General features: G+C 41.2%; 2 protein-coding genes across 2 annotated transcripts; both read left to right on the top strand.

The window, feature by feature from the left end:
• The first annotated feature begins 1,516 nt into the window (after positions 1–1,516).
• LOC132875227 (uncharacterized) lies at positions 1,517–5,150 on the top strand. Its single transcript, XM_060911926.1, has 6 exons — positions 1,517–1,820; positions 2,229–2,256; positions 3,897–3,961; positions 4,110–4,137; positions 4,292–4,489; positions 4,597–5,150. The coding sequence occupies exons 1-6, from the start codon at positions 1,731–1,733 to the stop codon at positions 4,800–4,802; spliced, it is 615 nt and encodes a 204-aa protein (XP_060767909.1). The 5' UTR covers positions 1,517–1,730; the 3' UTR covers positions 4,803–5,150.
• A 1,378-nt stretch (positions 5,151–6,528) lies between these two features.
• LOC132875237 (uncharacterized) lies at positions 6,529–13,647 on the top strand. Its single transcript, XM_060911942.1, has 4 exons — positions 6,529–6,622; positions 8,842–9,039; positions 10,957–11,162; positions 11,309–13,647. The coding sequence occupies exons 1-4, from the start codon at positions 6,613–6,615 to the stop codon at positions 11,504–11,506; spliced, it is 612 nt and encodes a 203-aa protein (XP_060767925.1). The 5' UTR covers positions 6,529–6,612; the 3' UTR covers positions 11,507–13,647.
• Positions 13,648–21,550: the final 7,903 nt, after the last annotated feature.

The following is a 21,550-nucleotide window of genomic DNA, read 5'->3' on the forward strand; positions in this document are numbered from 1 at the left end:
GAAACCGGAGCACCCGGAGGAAACCCACGCGGACACGGGGAGAACATGCAAACTCCGCACAGAAAGGCCCTCGCCGGCCCCGGGGCTCGAACCCAGGACCTTCTTGCTGTGAGGCGACAGCGCTAACCACTACACCACCGTGCCGCCTAGTCTAAAAACTGGATCTAGGAAATAAAATGCTCTCTGCTTGTGTGTGAATAATGTTCTAGTTAATCTTTCTGGCTTGTTATTTCTACTCTTTCATCATGACAGAAAAGACCATATTAGTGGGTGATGAAACCAAGGATGCAGGGTGTAGGGGTACTGAGGGGCTTGGACCCCTTTAAGCACAACTGCTAAAGTAACATTAATTATATATAGAGAAACAAATTTCTCTGATAGGAACAACTACAATGACATATTTATTGAGCTTTTAAACTGTTAAATGTTATGGAATGTTCAAGATACTCGAGTCTTCGATTCTCTTTTCCTCAAACAACTGACTTACTAGCTTTGCATGTGCTCAAGCTCTTCTTAGTCTGTCACATTCAATGTTTACTGAAAATGTAACATTGAAAAAGCAACAACACATTTGAATCACTGTGTAAAATATCTACAATTTGGTTTTAGTAGTCACTGGTTAACCCACAGACACTTTTAAGCTAACAACTCCTGTTAAGTTATCCAATTATTATTATTATTATTATTATTATTATGCAATTTAATAGGTGAAAAAAATATATATTTAAATCAATGAAATAGATTAGAGGGCAGCACGGTGGTGTAGTGGTTAGCACTGTCACCTCACAGCAAGCAGGTCCCGGGTTCGAGCCCAGCGGCCGGCGAGGGCCTTTCTGTGTGGAGTTTGCATGTTCTCCCCATGTCCGCGTGGGTTTCCTCCGGGTGCTCCGGTTTCCCCCACAGTCCAAAGACATGCAGGTTAGGTTAACTGGTGACTCTAAATTGACCGTGAGTGTGAATGGTTGTCTGTGTCTATGTGTCAGCCCTGTGATGACCTGGCGACTTGTCCAGGGTGTACCCCGCCTTTCACCCGTAGTCAGCTGGGATAGGCTCCAGCTTGCCTGCGACCCTGTAGAACAGGATAAAGCGGCTACAGATAATGGATGGAAATAGATTAGTTTAGTTAACTACAGTGACCATGCAGCTGAAGGCAAAGACTAACAAAAACAAAGGTAATTACAACCTCACAATAAGACACAGGAGCACGTGAAGGCACCATAAATTTTCCTTTCTGCGTCACTTTTCCTTGCTGCGGTTCCTGCCCCTCCCCCTCTCTCTCCCTCCCTGGGTCACATGTTATATAGATATTACTTAAACATATGGAATCGCATGTAATCCGTATCGGCCAAAAACCAATGAATAATAATAATAATAATAATAATAATAATAGAACAGTAACAGACTAAAGGGTGCAATACCACATATGACCAGCAGATGGAGACAGAATCACGTTCCTGACCACTACTGTACGCCATTAATTTAACTTAGACAATAGGATCTATTAGACCTATTTATTATAACATACACAATCCACCAGTCGTTTCCTGGACAATACGCTGTAATGACAGTGTTATAACAGGACATATGTGGCCAGGGAATGTTATCATAGCAGGCCACGTGGTCGTTAAGATGGTTTCACTTTCATTCTTCGTGATCAAGCTGTAATACCCAAACACCTTTCTTCATACTGTATCTCTTCTGTCTGCAGCAGAAGTTTGAAGGAGAGTAACATGGATCTACTCTGGAATATTCTTGAACGCCCGGTGGATATTCTTATTCTTACTGTTATTTCTATTCCTTGCACACTACAATTCATTTATGTGAGTATTTTTTATTGCTATATGGTTTGAAATATAAACAAGTATCACCACCATGATACACCGTTCTTTCTTTTTCTGTAGCCTACATATTCTGCAGTTAATGTAGATGGGTTTGTTCAGTGACAGAGAGGTGAGGTGGTCTCTGCATTCAGGGCAACTGTGGACAGACAATGTTTCAGTATAATTGTGAAGTGTTTACAGAAATTAGTCCAGCTGTATTTCTGTAAACGAAACTAGATAATTCCGGACAGTTCTTATAATTCCATGATAGCCAAAGCAAGGTCTTTGTATCTTTTGGTTTGTGATTTAAACATGCATTACATGCATGATAGACAGAGGTCATATACTGTGATATCATATGCTGTAGATATAAAGACTGCAGCTGAGTTTACACTTTTTTTTCTTTAGGAATGTCTGACTCAGCTGGTAAATCGAGGTAAGTTCCTTCCACTTCAGAGTACAGAGTTGTGCTGTTATCGGAAAATTATCAACAATGGCGTAGAGTGATGAAGCAGAGTTACTGTTACTATCTACTGGTTTTTTTTTAATATTACATAATGCTGTTATTTCTCTTCACCACGAAGTGGTGAAGAAGGAGCTGAGCCAAAAGGCGAAGCTCTCGATTTACCGGTCAATCTACATACCGACTCTCACCTATGGTCATGAGCTTTGGTGGCACAGTGGTGTAGTGGTTAGCACGGTTGCCTCACAGCAAGAAGGTTCTGGGTTCGCGGCCGGTGGGCGAGGGCCTTTCTGTGTAGAGTTTGCATGTTCTCCCCGTGTCTGCGTGGGTTTCGTCCGGGTGCTCCGGTTTCCCCCACAATCCAAAGACATGCAGTTAGGTTGACGTGGGGTGGCCTTGGGCTGAGGTGCCCTTGAGTGAGGTACCGAACCCCTGACTGCTCCCCGGGCGCTTTGGTGTGGCCGCCCACTGCTCTGAGTGTGTGTGTTCACTGCTTCAGATGGGTTAAATGCAGAGGATGAATTTCACTGTGCTTGAAGTGTGCATGTGACGAATAAAGGTTTCTTTTTCTTCGTAATGACCGAAAGAACAAGATCGCGGATACAAGCGGCCGAAATGAGTTTCATTCGCAGGGTGGCTGGGTGCTCCCTTAGAGATAGGGTGAGAAGCACAGTCACTTGGGAGGAGCTCGGAGTAGAGCCGCTGCTCCTCCACATCTAGAGGAATCAGCTGAGGTGGCTCGGGCATCTCTTTCGGATGCCTCCTGGACGCCTCCCTGGGGAGGTGTTCCAGGCATGTCCCCCTGGGAGGAGGCCCCAGGGAAGACCCAGGACATGCTGGAGGGACTATGTCTATCGGCTGGCCTGGGAACGCCTCTGTGTTCTTCCCGAGGAGTTGGCCAAGGTGTCTGGGGAGAGGGAAGTTTGGGCTTCCATGCTCAGACTGCTGCCTCCGCGACCCGGCCCCGGATAAGCGGAAGGAAATGAGATGAGATGAGATGTTATTAAATTATGTTCCAGTGTGTTTTATTCCTTTTATACCTCAGCAATTTTAATGTTTTATTTCTTAAAGTATGACACATCCTGCATGCTATTCATTTAGAGTTACATTTAATGTTGTGGAACATCTGTTAAACTTAAGACTCCTTCCATACATGTTAAATAAATATCTCCACATAGAAAACTAACAGGGGCGGCACGGTGGTGTAGTGGTTAGCGCTGTCGCCTCACAGCAAGAAGGTCCTGGGTTCGAGCCCCGGGGCCGGCGAGGGCCTTTCTGTGTGGAGTTTGCATGTTCTCCCCGTGTCCGCGTGGGTTTCCTCCGGGTGCTCCGGTTTCCCCCACAGTCCAAAGACATGCAGGTTAGGTTAACTGGTGACTCTAAATTGACCGTAGGTGTGAATGTGAGTGTGAATGGTTGTCTGTGTCTATGTGTCAGCCCTGTGATGACCTGGCGACTTGTCCAGGGTGTACCCCGCCTTTCGCCCGTAGTCAGCTGGGATAGGCTCCAGCTTGCCTGCGACCCTGTAGAAGGATAAAGCGGCTAGAGATAATGAGATGAGATGAGAAAACTAACACAAGTTTTAATCCCTTTCTGTGATGTATTTCATCCAGGTTACATTGCTCCAGACAACAGAGGATTTGTCGACCGAATCTGGATATGTCATCGTCAAACAAAGGTACTGAAAGCAAAGCATTTACTAAACACCAAGACGAATTATAAACCGATGGTATGGTTTTGATTTGATTATTGGTGTCATATGGGCTGGTTTGAGTATTTCAGAAACAGAAAATTACTTGATTTAATCTTCATTCTCTGATTTCCAGAGATTGATGGTTTTCACACTTGAGACAGGTAGGCTTCCTGTACCGTCAAGTTAAAATAATGTACTGTTGATTATATTGTGTATATCATATGAATTAAAAAAATTAATTGAAACATATGCCAGTTTCTGTACTTCTCTAAAACACAAACAGTATGCACTTACACGTTGTCAATTCTGTTTAAGTTGTACGGTCAAAAAAGATCAGATTCCACACGATGGTCTTTGGAAATATCATGACGTGTGACAAGGACTTTTTGAGAAGACTGGGTATCAGTCTCAAAGAAGAGTTCCTTGTGGATCAGTGTGACGTCATCATTGCTTTCACCCCGATTGTCTCTCGAGCTGGAACTGACATCGAAGCTGCTCTTAAGAAGATACCAGGTAATTGTTCAGAGAAAAAAAAGAGATTCATCTTTTTTCATGACAGGTGCTTTAAAAACAAACAGCTATTTTACTGTATTATATTGTTGTTATATTTTCCTTCCTAGAAAACAAACCTGTTGTTTTTGTGGTGCTCCATCACACGTTTGATCCGGAATACAACGTTCCAGACAGCAGCCGAGCTATTAACAGAAGCAACCTGTTGGCTGTGGACTGTCTCTTTCATGAAGACCAGGGCCTGCTGAAATGTCAACGTAACACAAAGGCACTAAAAGCAACAGAAAACTATTTACGAGACATCAAGAGGAATTAAAAAGTGCTAGGAAGGTTTTAAACTGGAAACGAATGCTTACTCTTTGTTTAATCGCCTGAAGTATCTGATTACACTGCTGTATTGCTTGTTGTCCAGACATGTTTTTTTCATGGAAATTAAGATTTCATATGATATGCTTGACATAGTTAATAATGCAGATAGTTGTACATAATTTAAAAACAACCAAAGCTATAAACCAAAGTTTAGCTTTCTGCTTAAGATGCAGTATACTCTGGCAGGCAGATTGTTGTATCTTCCAGGAGCTACTGATATCTGATTGATATTCCAGTAATCATCTTTCCTGCATTATTGGAAGTATTCTGAAAATAAATCACATTAAGAATCCTGGATTTTGTTTTCCTTTTTATTCTAACCTTTGCATTACACGCTTAGACAAAAATGGTCAAATCTTTGGTTCTGTGTTTTGAACCCTACAACTGTTACCTTATCAGAAAAGCTCTTTTAGAAGGCAGAGAACCCTGTATAAAGAACCCTTTTTTGATGGATGTACTTAAAAAAAATTATGTCCATTTATTAAACAAATTTATGTCCACATAAATTTGGTCAACGTGATAAGTTGTCATGTCCCATCCTTGGGACCTTTTAAGATATCACCAGACATAATAACCACCTTTATAAGGCAAATACATCAAAAGGTATTTGTAAAAAAATAAGTTTTTCCTTATTGCGGTGTCTCCCCGTGGTCAAATGACATTATTTTATTTTTATTTATTTATTTATTGCAAAACCTCAAGAAGTGAGTCGATATGCCAAGTTTGGTATCAAAACATAAAAGCATTGCTGAGATGGGCGCTCACTTCCTGTTTCGACTGGCAGTGACAGACGAACGGTTTTAAAAATCAAAAATCCATCTGATGACTTTTGGTCCAAAGAACATCTGTGCTAATCTAATTTGGTGAAGATTGAACAAAATTTGTGGTCTGTAAAAAAATGTTTACACCTTTGGATAAAATCCAATATGGCAGCTGCATCGATTAGATTGCCATTACATATTGCCATGTCTTGGCCTTGGGGCCTCCCACAGTATTACCACACACAAATATCATTTTTAAGGCAAACACATCAACAGTTATGAGCCAAAATGCATTTTTACTGATTGCAGCACTCCATAGTGGTCAAATGACAAAGGTTTTTGAGTCCATGTACCAAGTTTTGTTTTGATATCTCAAAGCATAGGTATGACCACACTTCGTGTTTGGCGTCTTCGCCATTGAATTTCATTGGATGACAGCGACAATATCATTTGCCCTAGTAAATGTCTTTGAATAACCTTTGGTCAGAACCCTCTGAAGCTGATACCTACCAAATTTGGTGGTGAGAGGAGAGACGATCGAGGACTAGTTTGCAAAAGTGGGTTTTTTGAAAAATTCAAAATGGCGGAAAATCCAACATGGAAGACTTTAAATCAAAATCCACCAAGGGGTTCTATGGGCTGCCACAGACTTCCACAGCAGAAAATATAAAAATAATAGTGAAAATTTTAACAATTACAATAGGTGCCTTGCACTTTCATGCTTGGCCCCGAATGATTCAACATGTTTTGGCTCTTCTATCAGTGTAAATGGTTTGAGGTTCTGTCAAGAGAGAGCAGAAAGTTCTATTTGAACAGTTTAATCTTTTCACTTGCACAGCAGTCCTAGGGATTTCAAAAGGGGCAGGAAGGTGGGCAGGGTGTTGTGTAAAACTAAAAGTGAAAGTAAAGATAAACTGTCTGCACTCAGATGAAGAAAGAAGTACGAAGTACAAATTCGTGAGACATTACAATTCTTGAGCTTCATCTTCCTTCAAGATGATTCCAGGTTTGTAAATCTGTTCCTTTGTCATATTTATGTTAATTTTCTTTAGAGATGTTTTTACAGCTATGGTGCAGAAGCTGTTTTTTTTAAATAGCACACTAAGCCTCTGTTGTGGTGAATAGACTTTTCTGTATGTGCTCTTAACACGCAGTGTCTGTTACATACTGAAACCGTGAACTATTTTAATTAATTTTCATGATAATTTCATGATCAGCCCTGCAATGACCTAGCAACTTGTCCAGGGTGTACCTCGCCTCTCGCCCATTGCCAGCTGGGATAGGCTCCAGCTTGCCTGCAACCCTGCAAAGGATAAGTGGCTACAGATAATGGATGGATGCATGGATGGATAATTTCATGAGTGGCAAAGTAAAATAGAAGTTTACTTTTACGGACTTCCGGTGGTGACATGCCCAAGATGGCTGTGTAGAAGAAGCGAGCTGAGCCTGCTTAGCTGTTTCCCCCATTCTCTTATAAATTGAAGTTGCAATAGTACATATACTGCTGACGAATCAGATACTGCAAAGTAACAAGGGGGGGATTAGCACTATCATGGATTGACTGGTATCGTGTCATTCTCTTTATCTCAGCTATCTAAAATTCACTTACCCCCCACAAGGATCCCTCTCTGGGTCAGGATAGAAGAGCAGCTAGTGTATCCTTTTTCGGTGGAGGTCTTTCTTTCACAGACTGATAGGCCGGTCCCCTCCCAAGACCCAATACTGGCATTTGCCAGAGAGTCGTGGAAAATTGCACATCAAATAACAAAAACCGATCCATATTTATCAAGTAGATCCTCCATATGGCACAACAAGAAACTGTTAATAGATAAGAAGAGTTTCTTTTGGGATAAATGGATTAGGTCTGGTATTCATGTTCTCGAGGATGTGATGGGAAATGTTGGATTCAGATCATTCGACGAACTTAAAAAATATATATAATCTGTGTAATTCTGAATTTTGGAGATTTTTACAAATTAGACATTGCATTCTCTCAAATAGAGAACATATTCAGCACGGTAAAACAGAAATTCAGGATATCACACATAAGATAGGAGATAAAAATGGAGGCGCATCAAAATTCTACGAATTTATTAGAAGTACACAAGTATCAATGCGCTGCCGAAGCGCCCAGAAGGTGTTAGTACGCCTGTCATTATAGTGCGGACTTTCCATAGCATAGAAAATCGCTATGTTTCAATTTGTGTAACTGAACTTGTTTCATATCACTGGTCATATAAACCTATGTAAACAGGAAAAACACGGAAGAGTTTGGTCGCATCTAACTACAGCCCCCAAAAATACCATTGGCCATGCTGAGCCTAGCTACATTGCTAACAGGAGTGACAGCGCGTCTGACTGCATCTGACTGACTGGGAGGTCGCGCAAAGCTCGGATAGGTACGGAGCAGCTCGTCTCAATTCAGATAAGAGCATATTTCATTATGGAAGTACGGTGGACTGTTCCTTTAAAGTGGTCCTATGGACAGATACTCCCATCTCCACTGTGGATCTTTGCAGCTCCTTCAGTGTTATCTTTGGTGTCTTTGTTGCATCTCTGATTAATGCCCTCCTTGCCTGGTCTGTGAGTTTTGGCGGGCGAGGCCTTCTCTTGTCAGGTTTATAGTAGTGACATATTCTTTCCATTTTGCTATAATGGATTTAATGGAGCTCTGTGGGATATTCAAAGTTTGGGATATTTTTTATAACCCAACCCTGATCTATACTTCTCCACAACTTTGTCTCTGACCTGTTTGGAGGCTCCTTGGTTTTCATGTTGTTTGCTTAGTAGTGTTGCAGAGTCAGGGTCCTTCCAGAACAGGTTGATTTATACAGACATCATGTGACAGATCATGTGACACTTTGATTGCACACAGGTGGATCTTAATCAACTAATTATGTGACTTATGGGTGAATTGGTTGGACCAGCTCTTATTTAGGGGTTCCATACAAAAGGAGGTGAATACTTATGCACACTCCAGATTTCTGTTTTTTTTTATCTTAATTTTTGTTTGTGTCACAAAGAACAACAATTTGCACCTTTAAAGTGGTAGGCATGTTGTGTAAATCAAATGGTGCTAACCCCCCCAAAAAGCCATTTTAATTCCTTCTTGTAATGCAACAAAACAGGACAAACACCAAGGGGGTTTAATACTTTTGAAAGACACTATATTAAATGTATAAGTACCACTGATCCTAAACATTCACTGTGTCATTTTGTCTCCAGGATCAAATGCACTGCCGTTCTTCACGTTGGTATTCGGGAATGCTCTGGGTGCCCAAATCAACTTCCTAGCCCGGCTGAAAGAACGTCTTAATCTCCGTCAAGTGTATTCGGAGGAGGAATGTGCCGTTATCATTGCTTTTGTCGTCATTCAGTCTCGGGCTGGAACGGACATTGAAGCTGCTCTTGAAAGGATTCAGGGTACAGAGTAATGTCTAATATTCCTGATTACTATATTGGTGATAAATTATTCAAAATAGAACACCAGCTTACAGTGGAGGAAATAATTATTTGATCCCTTGCTGATTTTGTAAGTTTGCCCACTGGCAAAGATATGAACAGTCTATAATTTTAAGGGTAGGTCTATTTAAACAGTGAGAGATAGAATATCAAAAAGAAAATCCAGAAAATCACATTTTATAAAATATATAAATTGATTTGCATTTCGTTGAGTGAAATAAGTATTTGATCCCCTACCAACCATTAAGAGTTCTGGTTCCCACAGACCAATTAGACACTCCTAATCAACTCGTTACCTGCATTAAAGACAGCTGTCTTAAATTGATACCTGTATAAAAGACACCTGCCCACAGAATCAATCAATCAATCAATCAATCAGACTCCAACCTCACCAACATGGGCAAGACCAAAGAGCTGTCTAAGGATGTCAGGGACAAGATTGTAGAGCTGCAAAAGGCTGGACTGGGCTACAAAACCATAAGCAAGAAGCTGGGTGAGAAGGAGACAACTGTTGGTGCAATAGTTCGAAAATGGAAGAAATACAAAATGACCATCAATCGACGTCGCTCTGGGGCCCCATGCAAGATCTCACCTCGTGGGGTGTCAATGATCACAAGAAAGGTGAGAGATCAGCCTAGAACTACATGGGAGGAGCTTATTAATGATCTTAAGGCAGCTGGGACCACAGTCACCAAGAAAACCATTGGTAACACATTACGCCGTAATGGATTAAAATCCTGCAGTGCCCGCAAGGTCCCCCTGCTCAAGAAGGCACATGTGCAGGCCCATCTGAAGTTTGCCAATGAACACCTGAATGATTCTGAGAGTGATTGGGAGAAGGTGCTGTGGTCAGATGAGACCAAAATCAAGCTCTTTGGCATTAACTCAACTCGCCATGTTTGGAGGAAGAAAAATGCTGACTATGACCCGAAGAACACCATCCCCACTGTCAAGCATGGAGGTGAAAACATTATGCTTTGGGGGTGTTTCTCTGCAAAGGGCACAGGACTACTTCACCACATCAATGGAAGAATGGACGCGGTCATGTACCGTAAAATCCTGAGTGACAACCTCCTTCCCTCTGCCAGGACACTGAAAATGGGTTGGGGATGGGTCTTCCAGCACGATGATGACCCAAAACATACAGCCAAGGCAACAAAAGAGTGGCTCAAGAAGAAGCACATTAAGGTCATGGAGTGGCCTAGCCAGTCTCCGGACCTTAATCCCATAGAAAACCTATGGAGGGAGCTGAAGCTCCAAGTTGCGAAGCGACAGCCTCAAAACCTTAATGATCTAGAGATGATCTGCAAAGAGGAGTGGACCAAAATTCCTCCTGACATGTGCGCAAACCTGGTCATCAACTACAAGAAACGTCTGACCGCTGTGCTTGCCAACAAGGGTTTTGCCACCAAATACTAAGTCTTGTTTGCTAGAGAGTTCAAATACTTATTTCACTCAAAGAAATGCAAATCAGTTTATATCTTTTATATGAAGTTATTTTCTGGATTTTCTTTTTGATGTTTTGTCTCTCACAGTTAAAATAAACCTACCATTAAAATTATAGAATGTTCATTTCTTTGTCAGTGGACAAACTTACAAAATCAGCAAGGGATCAAATAATTATTTCCTCCACTGTAGGTTACACACTAAGGTTTGGGATATAGCATCAACTAAATGAATGCTTTTGATGCAGTCGTGTATCATCCTGAACACATAAAGAAAACATCATACCTGGGTTAGGGGAGAGAGAGAGAGAGAGAGAAAGAGAAACCCTCTAAAATCTAATGGTCCAAAGGGGCTGTGAGTCACCCTGGCAATCCTGTATTAGTCACTCACTGATTAACACCATTTCATCTCTTTTACCTCTCTTTCTTCCAGCGGGTCGGCCTGTTATCCTCGTGGTGCTACACCACACATTTGATCCAAATTACATTGCTCCAGACAGCAAATGGTGTGTGAACAGGGAAGGTGTGTTTACCGTGGATGTTCTCTTTCATGAGGATGAAGGCCTGTTGAGAAGCTTGCACAACGACATGGCGCTGAAACGTACCACTGACCATCTGATCTCTCTGAACGCTTCACCGGTAAATTTTGAACAGCTAGCAAAGAAAACATCATACAATTTCCAGCATTATTTAGTTTATTTATTTACTATGACACTCTGCACCAAGTGTTACACCAAGCAAGAGAACAGTTTTACAGTACTGCACTAATTCTACTTCTTTTCCAGCATCCTGAACCAGAAAACGGGTGCAGAAAATATCCCTGCTGGCTGATCGCACTCCTCATTATTCTTTGTTTTATTTGCGTACTTATGGTAATCCCTGTGTCATTTTTTGAATATTTTATGAACATATATTTTATTAGTTTTATTTTTTTGTTGGTATTATTTTTCTTTTTGAGGTCAAAGGGAGAAAGACAAGACTAAAAGATACAAATAGATACACAGCAAATTCCTCAGTGTTGAATTAACACTTTCAGAGTTAATTTGTGTCCAATTGGACCTATATAAACACAGTAGGGTGTTAAATCAACACTCTGGGTGTTAATTCAACACTGGGGATTTTGCTGTGTACACAAGATATACAAAACAACCAGAAAGATAACAGAAAGAAAACCCCAAGACTGACGAGGAAGACAAAAAAAAGAAAGACAGGACAAACTAAACAGACAATAACAAAAAAAATCCCACAATACTCATACAGTGATCATATACAGTAAATGTAAAAATCAGAGCAAAACCCCATCATCCCCCAGCTGTTGGTGGAGCAGGCAGGTGCTAACATGGACATGGCAACCACTGACAGGCGCACACCACCATACCCAGTAGTCCAGATGGGCCGACACAGGGCAGCACACGCACCGGGGAAGCCAGGCGCCAGCTCGCAGCATTGTCCTCACTCTGCATTATAACTACCTCAGGCCACTTCTCCAGCCATGACTACCGTCAGCTGCCAGATGGCCTGCAGTGTGCAGGACACAGATGATGCTCTGGGCATCAGCACCCTCCTCCAGGAGCATTTTTACTGTGGCCAGGTGACCACACCAAGCTGCTAGGCAGGAAGCTGTGCACAACTGAGCTGTATATTCTTGGATATCAGCACTATGCTTCAGCAGCAGGTGCCTAATATTTGTGTGGCCTGTCTAGGTCACAACAGTAGCAAGCATAAGTCTGGGCTAATCTGCTGCACGCTGGCACCCAGCCCCACCAGTCCATGCGCTGCCCCGCCTCAGCCCGCATGAGCAACCACACGTGCCACCAGTGGCTGCTGCGCCCAGCCAATAGCCAACAGCCAACAGCGGAACGTCAGCCAGGTTAAAACTGCAATTGTTGATAAGTAGATTTTTTTTCTTTCCCCTTCCCCCCATTTTAAATTATGTATACAATTTAGATATGTATAGTATGATATTATGACAGACAGAGATTATCTGGATAGATAGTGACAATAAAGACAATAACAAAGGTCATCAGAGTGAAATATCAGGAAATATTCTATACACATTCACTGGATATGAGCAATTGCGCGCTCTGATTGGCTACTCTACGACTAGGCTATCAGCTCATATACCATGAGGAGAGAAAAACAAAATGGCGGACCGTGTTGCTGAACCAACTGAGGATGAAATAAAAACTCTCCTTGAAAACAAAACCTCAAAAATACAAAAAATGCAACAAAATATGGAATGAAAGTATTTGATGGTAAGAACGTATCTTTTTTATTGTTCAAGAATTATTATAGCATTTTTCACAAATTGCTCCTGTCATTTCACCAGTTTGTTTACATTCTAAGTGGAAATGATTTTGTCGGATGTTTTGTATAAAGTTTTTATTTATCAAATTTGCAAAAAATAAAAATAAAAATGCTCTGTTTCTCAAAATCCAGTGAATGTGGATAGAATAAAACAGTTATTCCACTCAACCTCGTCGTACATGGCTTATAGACAACTCAGTGCTATGCGCCTCATCAGCTATCAGCTCATGTATGACTCGATTTTGTGGGATAACTGTTAAATATGTCACTGACATCCGCGATGTATTTCATATGAAAAATGAGAGTTTTTCAGCACAAGAAGATCAAATTCATATGTTCAAGTCACTGTGTGATTTTCTTTTTATTATATCAACACATTCACAAACAAAAACTACCAAATTTATCAAAACAATTCATTGATTTCCTCACAAGTGACAAATAGAGATTTATGTCACGGTTTTGGTTCTCCATGTCCCGGATGGAGCTCATATGAAAAATACAAGTGGTGTATTTCCCAGTGAACACTCCCATCCATATAATATATACACATACATACACATACTCACTGGCCACTTTGTTAGGAACACCCATACGCCTGCTGTTTGATGCAGTTCTCTCATCAGCCAATCCCTTGGCAGCAGCATGATGCATAAAATCATGCAGATACCAATCAAGAGCTTCAGTTAATCTTCACAATGTTCAAATATCAGAATGGGAAACATTGTGATCTCAATGTGTGACTTTCACTGCAGCATAGGTGTTGGATTGAGCCAGATGGATGTAATGGAAACTTCTAATAAACACTTTAGAACACTTAGCAGTTGTCTTTTCAGTTATTTATTATAGTAGATCATATAAAACAGAGATATAAAACAAGAAAGGAAAAAGAAGAAGAAGACACCACCTCAGGTGATGCAGAGTGCGCGCACTCTGAGTTGTGTCTTAGTGGCTGTTATCTATTATACTCTAAAGCTTGGGTGGCCAACCCGCGGCTCGCGAGCCACATGCGGCTCTTTGCCCGGTGTCATGCGGCTCTTATGTTCATATCGAAGTTTGTGTTTGTGTTTTTTTTTTATGTGCGTGTGCGCTTTGCTTGAGTTCAGTATGGTATTTTCGTCAAATGCATCTTCGCTTTGCTTTGGTATATTACGGTATTTTCAGGTCATGTCAAATGCGCATGTGCGTGAGATAATCGCTAAGTTTTTGGGCAAGGTGTATCTTGTGTCAAGTAGCCTCTCAAAATGGCAATGAAGAAAAATGCACAGCAAAACGAAAATATGAAGACGAACATAGGACATTTTTAACAGAGTGGGAGAGTTTATACTTTTTTTGTTGAACGTAATGGCAAGCCATTCTGCCTTATATGTCAGTCGTCATTAGCTCATTTCAAAGCTTCCCGCCTCCCTGAATAAGCAAGGAGCCAGATATGCAACACTAATTGAAAACCTGCACGAAAGCTTTGTAACCCGGTTCCGTGATATACAACTGAAAAGGCCACAGGTTACGTTCCTCGTCGACCCATTCAGTGCGGAGATGGACTGTTTGAAAGCCCTGCTTGTCACAGATGAGGCTGCGGCTGAGTTGGAGATGATCGATCTTCGTGAGGAAGACCAACTGAAACCTGTTTTGAGGGAAGGCACCATTGAGTTTTGGAAAAGTGTGCCATTGGAAAAATACCCGAATGTGAAACAGGCTGCGCTTAAGATACTGTCAATGTTTGGGTCAACATATGTCTGCGAGTCTGTGTTCTCTACCATGAAACACGTGAAGTCAAAGCATCGTTCTGTTCTGACTGAAACCCATGTGAAAGAACTGCTTTGAGTGGCAACGACGGAATACAAGCCAGATTTGAAGAGGATTGTTCAAGGCAAGGAATGTTAGAAGTCCCACTAAGCAACATGCATAGTAAGTGCATACAATATTGATTGTTGTAAATGACTGGCCTGTGGTATTAGTACTGACTGAAGGAGTAAATTTGTCTCATGTTGGCGTGTGACATTTACTATTAATCTGGCTGAGCAGAAGTGCGTGAACGTGTGTGTCTGTGAGAGAGAGAGAGCGAGGGGGGGCGATGTTCATGTGCGGTCATGTGTATGGTGTGGCTTTTTTTTGGTAATGCCATGAGTCCCACTAAGCAGCATGCATAGTAAGTGCACACAATGTTCATTGTTAAAAATGACTGGCCTCAGCCTGTGGTCTTAGTACTGTAGGAGTAAATATGTTGATGTGTGACATTTACTATTAATCTGGCTGAGCAGAGGTGTGTGTGTGTGTGAGAGAGAGAGAGAGAGAGAGAGAGAGAGGAAGAGATGGGTGATGTTCGTGTGCCCATGTGTATGATGTGGCTCTTTGCGGTAATACAGTAAAAAATGTGGCTCTTGGTCTCCAACTGATTGGCCACCCCTGCTCTAAAGGCATTCGCCTACTGTTCATGTCTGTATGCGATTGGCTCGAGGCTTGGCCTTGAAGTTAGACATCAGCTCTTTGTTAAAGCAGACAAACCGGCGTGCTCTAATGAAGTGCCGCGGACACGTAGTCAGGCATAAACAAGGCAGCCTGCTTATCACCAGCCTTTGAGCCAAGGACACAGAAACACAGAGAATAAGAATGTTCATTCACTAAATTTCCTTCATATTTCCCCCCTTGGGCGGCACGGTGGTGTAGTGGTTAGCGCTGTCGCCTCACAGCAAGAAGGTCCGGGTTCGAGCCCCGTGGCCGGCGAGGGCCTTTCTGTGTGGAGTTTGCATGTTCTCCCCATGTCCGCGTGGGTTTCCTCCGGGTGCTCCGGTTTCCCCCACAGTCCAAAGACATGCAGGTTAGGTTAACTGGTGACTCTAAATTGACCGTGAGTGTGAATGGTTGTCTGTGTCTATGTGTCAGCCCTGTGATGACCTGGCGACTTGTCCAGGGTGTACCCCGCCTTTCGCCCGTAGTCAGCTGGGATAGGCTCCAGCTTGCCTGCGACCCTGTAGAAGGATAAAGCGGCTACAGATAATGAGATGAGATGTAGTTTTGAGGGTCAATCTTTCACGTGCATGGGGGTCTGCAAACCAAGTCTTTTCAAACTCGACATCTTGCCCTTGGTGAACATGTGCTCATCTCATCTCATTATCTCTAGCTGCTTTATCCTTTATCCAGGGTCGCAGGCAAGCTGGAGCCTATCCCAGCTGACTATGGGCAAAAGGCGGGGTACACCCTGGACAAGTCGCCAGGTCATCACAGGGCTGACACATAGACACAGACAACCATTCACACCTACGGTCAATTTAGAGTCACCAGTTAACCTAACCTGCATGTCTTTGGACTGTGGGGGAAACTGGAGCACCTGGAGGAAACCCATGCGGACACGGGGAGAACATGCAAACTCCACACAGAAAGGCCCTCGCCGGCCACGGGGCTCGAACCCGGACCTTCTTGCTGTGAGGCGACAGCACTAGCCACTACACCACTGTGCCATCCCCTCTTGGCCATATTTTTCAGAACAAATTAAGGCAGTGGAGTCCAAAAATGTGCTGCATATCCAAGGAAACTGAATTAAAATAATATATATCGGTAGATTTAGGCACTGCCTAAAAGCGGAGCTCCCATCTGTTTCTGGGTTGTAGAATTTTCTTATATCATAGCCAGTCTCTTTTGTTTTATTTCTTTACTGGCTAGCACTGGCCACTAGGCTGTGTGAGCATTTTGCACTAGAGCACTAGAGCATTTTGGCAATTTCCTAAACACGCGATCAGGAAAAACCGAGCTATATGCCAGACATCGTTTTTAACCTCTAGCGACGAAGCTTTCACGTAATATAAATAATTCTCACTCTTTTCTGGTCAGTCCAAAAAATGGACTCTTCAGTTCATCCGCCATATTTAGAATCCCAACCTGCATTACTGGCGGTCTGCGGTTTTTAACACGCTGTTTGGTTGTTGTCATGGAAACTTCATATGAAGCATTTGGTTGTCAAATTCAATAAAATTAATACTAAGAATAAGTATTTTGTCTAACATACTGGCTGACTGTTTAAAATTCGTTACTTGTATTATCCTGGTTCACAAAAGACAATGAAAACATCAAAAAAACAACAGCAATTTTAAAGAAAAGGTCTGAACTGATTTCTATCAATGCAATAAGCTAGAAGTAACTAAGTTTACGGAAAATAAAATTAAAATATTTCATGTTTATTATACTTTTCAGGTTATTAACCTGCTTGAAATCTTTTTACGCAGTTTTCACGGCATCGACCTTTCGGTCCTCTGGAGGGAACTATAGTTTCGCCCGACATTTTCAACGCGCGCAGTAACTGAAGAAGGTTTGAGTTAACTTTAATATGACAGAAAATTTTGATGACAAGAAACTGCTTACCTGAAACTCCATTAAACTTGTTTTTATGTTCCAAAGTTCTTTCACTTTTGGGTTCATCTGTGTCCTCTTCCTCGGTATGCTGAGATCTTCGTCTGATATCTCGTTTTCTTTCTCTCTCTGCTTGTCTCTTTTCCTCACTTAAATTTCTCCGTCTTTCTCTTTCACTTTCCCATCTTCTAAGCTTTTCTTCTTCTGTTAAAATTCATTTTCTTTCTTCGCTTAAGTTTTGCCTTCTTTCTTTTTCACTTTCCCGTCTTCTAAGTTCTTCTTCTGTTAAAATTCGTTTTCTTTTTCCTTTGTTCTCCTCTGCCATCATTTCCAGATGTATAATTCCATATACTTTTAAACTGGAAGTTGTTATTATTTATTTTGGCCCACGCGAGCGGAGCATCATACCTAAGAAAAAATGGTAAACCCATCAAGTCAACTAACCGGCCACTTGCTCCCGGCCGTTCGAAATTTACAAACGCTGACAAAGTTGGTTGTTTTTTGCAAACACTTTGCAATGATTTGCTAGCTTTGAATTCCCTGGTCTTAACATGGACCAACACAGAACGGCTATTCTCGACCCTTTTCGTTTGCAAACTTTTCGAAAGCAAAACTGGGCTTCCTGTGGTGGTACACATACACATACATGGACAAACCACAAATAATCGACTCGATGGGTTTACCATTTTTTCTTAGGTATGGTGCTCCGCTGGGAGCTCCGCTAATAATTTTAGTTTCTGCTTTAGTTCCTAATGAATCACAGCTGATCAGTTTCACCACCACCAATGCTAACACTAGCTAATATTGGATAAAAACAATAATCTCAATTTTTAATCAAGTAAACACAACAGCAGTTAGTGAACACCATAATGGAACACTTTGTATTTACTTCACAAAGTCTTTGCGAAGTTCTTAAATACACAGCGGTGATGAGGCTGTGCTCATGGACAGGTGTGTATGATAATCAGTATTCTGGAGACTCAGAGCCGTGCCGTGCAGGATGGTTGTCGTAGTCCGCGGTGGCCATATTTGAAGGCCGCTGTGAATTCTGGCAAGTGGAGCCTATAGACTGTGAGCATGTACAGACGTGACACTCTGTGTAGATTATGAATTAAGATATTCCATTCACTTATAACTAAAAGTTAATGGAATATCAGACTGTCATGAACATGAGTTTCCTGCTGTACCATTAAATATATTCTATTTTATTTGCATAATTATGAGAAAATCAAAATTCATTGATATTTTTTTCTTTGACACATCACAAATATAATATTTTAGCACCAGGAAGTAAAATATTCGCTCAATTTGTCTAACAGCTATTAAAATGCACACCAGTATATAGCTTTTTTTGAAAAACAAAACAAAACAAAACAGTGACTTTCTGTGGGTGAATTTGCACAAAATGATATTATGAGAAATATTATAACATAAATTATGCCGTGACTTAACTGTTGCTTTTTCACAAAACAGACAACAGGTCAAACATGTTCATGTTGTGACACTGAACAGTGAGAGGTGTGTGTGCATTCCGAATTAAAGATAAAGCACAAGCATAGCTCTTTAACAGAATCTTAAAGAAGAAGCTGCAAAAGGGGAAGGAGGGTGGGCAGGATATTGTGTAAAACTGAAAGTGAAAGTAAAGATAAACCGTCTGCAATCACATGAAGAAAGAAGTACAAAGTACAAATTCGTGAGACATTACAGTTCTTGAGCTTTATCTTCCTTCAAGATGATTCCAGGTTTGTAAATCTGTTCCTTTGTCATATTTACGTTAATTTTCTTTAGAGATGTTTTTACAGCTATGGTGCAGAAGCTGTTTTTTTAAATAGCACACTAAGCCTCTGTTGTGGTGAATAGACTTTTCTGTATGTGCTCTTAACACGCAGTGTCTGTTACATACTGAAACCGTTAACTATTTTAATTAATTTTAACAATAATTTCATGAGTAGCAAAGTAAAATACAAGTTTACTTTCACACATTATGATATAATTACTGTAGCTATTATCTCAAACACCAGATGAAAAAAAAACAACAACCCCACATCCTGTTGGTTTCTCAAATTGAGAAAAACTCTTCACTAAACCCATATACAGTGACCACTTTGAGCACTGAAAAAAAAAATCATTAATCAGCATATTTAAACTCAAGGCAGACTTTTCATTATCTCATCTCATTATCTGTAGCCGCTTCATCCTGTTCCACAGGGTCGCAGACAAGCTGGAGCCTATCCCAGCTGACTATGGGCGAAAGGCGGGGTACACCCTGGACAAGTCGCCAGGTCATCACAGGGCTGACACATAGACACAGACAACCATTCACACTCACATTCACACCTACGCTCAATTTAGAGTCACCAGTTAACCTAACCTGCATGTCTTTGGACTGTGGGGGAAACCGGAGCACCCGGAGGAAACCCACGCGGACACGGGGAGAACATGCAAACTCCGCACAGAAATGCCCTCACCGGCCACAGGGCTCGAACCCAGACCTTCTTGCTGTGAGGTGACAGCGCTAACCACTACACCATCGTGCCGCCTGGCAGACTTTTCACTTAAGTAAATTAAACAAAAAGTAAATAGTTGAAGAATAGCAGGTTAGATTAAATACATTAAGTAGAAATACAGACATTTAGAAACTTAATTAATTGTAGGAGCCCAGACAAAAACTACATAAGGCCATAATCACTGTTCAGAATGTACATTTATGCAGTTATCCAATCAGCGAATCTTTAGCACGGTTGGATAGAATAGACAGATGTGTTTTACTGGGAAATATGAGAAATGACAAGTGTGAGAAATCCTGTCAAATTACCTTGAGTAAGCTAGCTAGGGCTAGTTAACCAGAGAATGATTTATATATTTATATTATATAGACACGAGTGTTTTACTGGGAAACACACCACTCATATTTTTCATACAAGCTCCATCTGGGACATAGAGAACCAAAACCGTGACATAAATCTCTGTCTGTCACTTGTGAGGAAATTGCTGAATTGTTTTGATAAATTTTGGGACTTTTTGTTTGTGAATATGTCGATATAATAAAAAGAAAATTACATGTTGGCTTGAAGATATAGAGTTTATCTTCTCATGTTGAAAAAGTTGCATTTTTCATACAAAATACATTGCAGATCTGAGTGACATATTTAAATAATATTGGCTGGCACGGTGGTTAGCACTGTCACCTCACAACAAGAAAGTTCTGGGTTCGAGCCCAGCCATCGACGAGGGCCTTTCTGTGCGGAGTTTGCATGTTCTCCCCGTGTCCACGTGGGTTTCCTCCGGGTGCTCCGGTTTCCTCCACAATCCAAAGACATGCAGGTTAGGTTAATCAGTGGCTCTAAATTGACTGTTGGTGTGAATGGCTGTTTGTCTGTACATGTTAGCTCTGCGATGACCAGGGTGAACCCCGCCTCTCACCCATAGTCAGCTGGGATAGGCTCCAGCTTGCCTGCGACCCTGTATAGGATAAGCGGCTACAGATAATGGATGGCTGGCTTTCAGTGGTATATCAGATATATTCCATTTAGCTAGCATGATACTGAACAAGTTGAAGACTGCTAGACCATGAAAAAAGCCAACCATTATTATTATTATTATTATTATTATTATTATTATTATTATTATTATACATACACATTCGATGGAACAATTATAGATTTTACAAAAAGTTAAGAACAGGGGGGTAACTTACCAATATTGAATGCTGATTCTGATTTAATGTAATTCATTGTTCTGTCAATCCAATGTACATGTTCTAACAATAAAAATGGTACAAGTCCAAGAAGCCTGAACAACAACCCAACTTATATACAAGCTATATACAGGTTGACAGTTCAAGTTCAGTTACTTTTGGTCATAGTTAATTGTTACATTGCAGTTGTTCAAAACAAAAGGGCTTTGCTGAGTGAAGTCCATGAGTGAATTCCTCTTGTAAAAGTCTCTGTCACTTTTCCTCACCTCCAAGTAGAACATTGACAATATTTCCGCTGTTGCTCTCTTTTCCAGTTTTTCAATGTCTGTTGGTATGTTTTTCTCTTGTAAATATGTGTGAAGACTATCCAGTGAAGTTTTTGTAGCCTTTCAGGTGTCCAGCGCATCTTTATCTTTAAATCTTTGGCTTTTAATGAAGCAAACCTTGTGGCCATGTTTGTGTACAAACTGTCAGTCACTTGCTAGCACGGAAGTTTTACATCTCCGACGTGTCTCTTTTCCAGTTTTTTGAGGTCTATTGGTATGTTTTTCTCTTGTAAATATGCATGAAGAATATATAATGAAATTTTGGTAGCCTTTCGGGTATTCAGCGTGTGTTTAGTTTCAGTTTATTTATTTAGTGCTTAAACCGAGCACTGAATTAACTCCGTCTTCTCTCTCTC

This window comes from Neoarius graeffei, chromosome 27, assembly GCF_027579695.1.
Source record: "Neoarius graeffei isolate fNeoGra1 chromosome 27, fNeoGra1.pri, whole genome shotgun sequence".
NCBI lineage: Eukaryota > Metazoa > Chordata > Actinopteri > Siluriformes > Ariidae > Neoarius > Neoarius graeffei.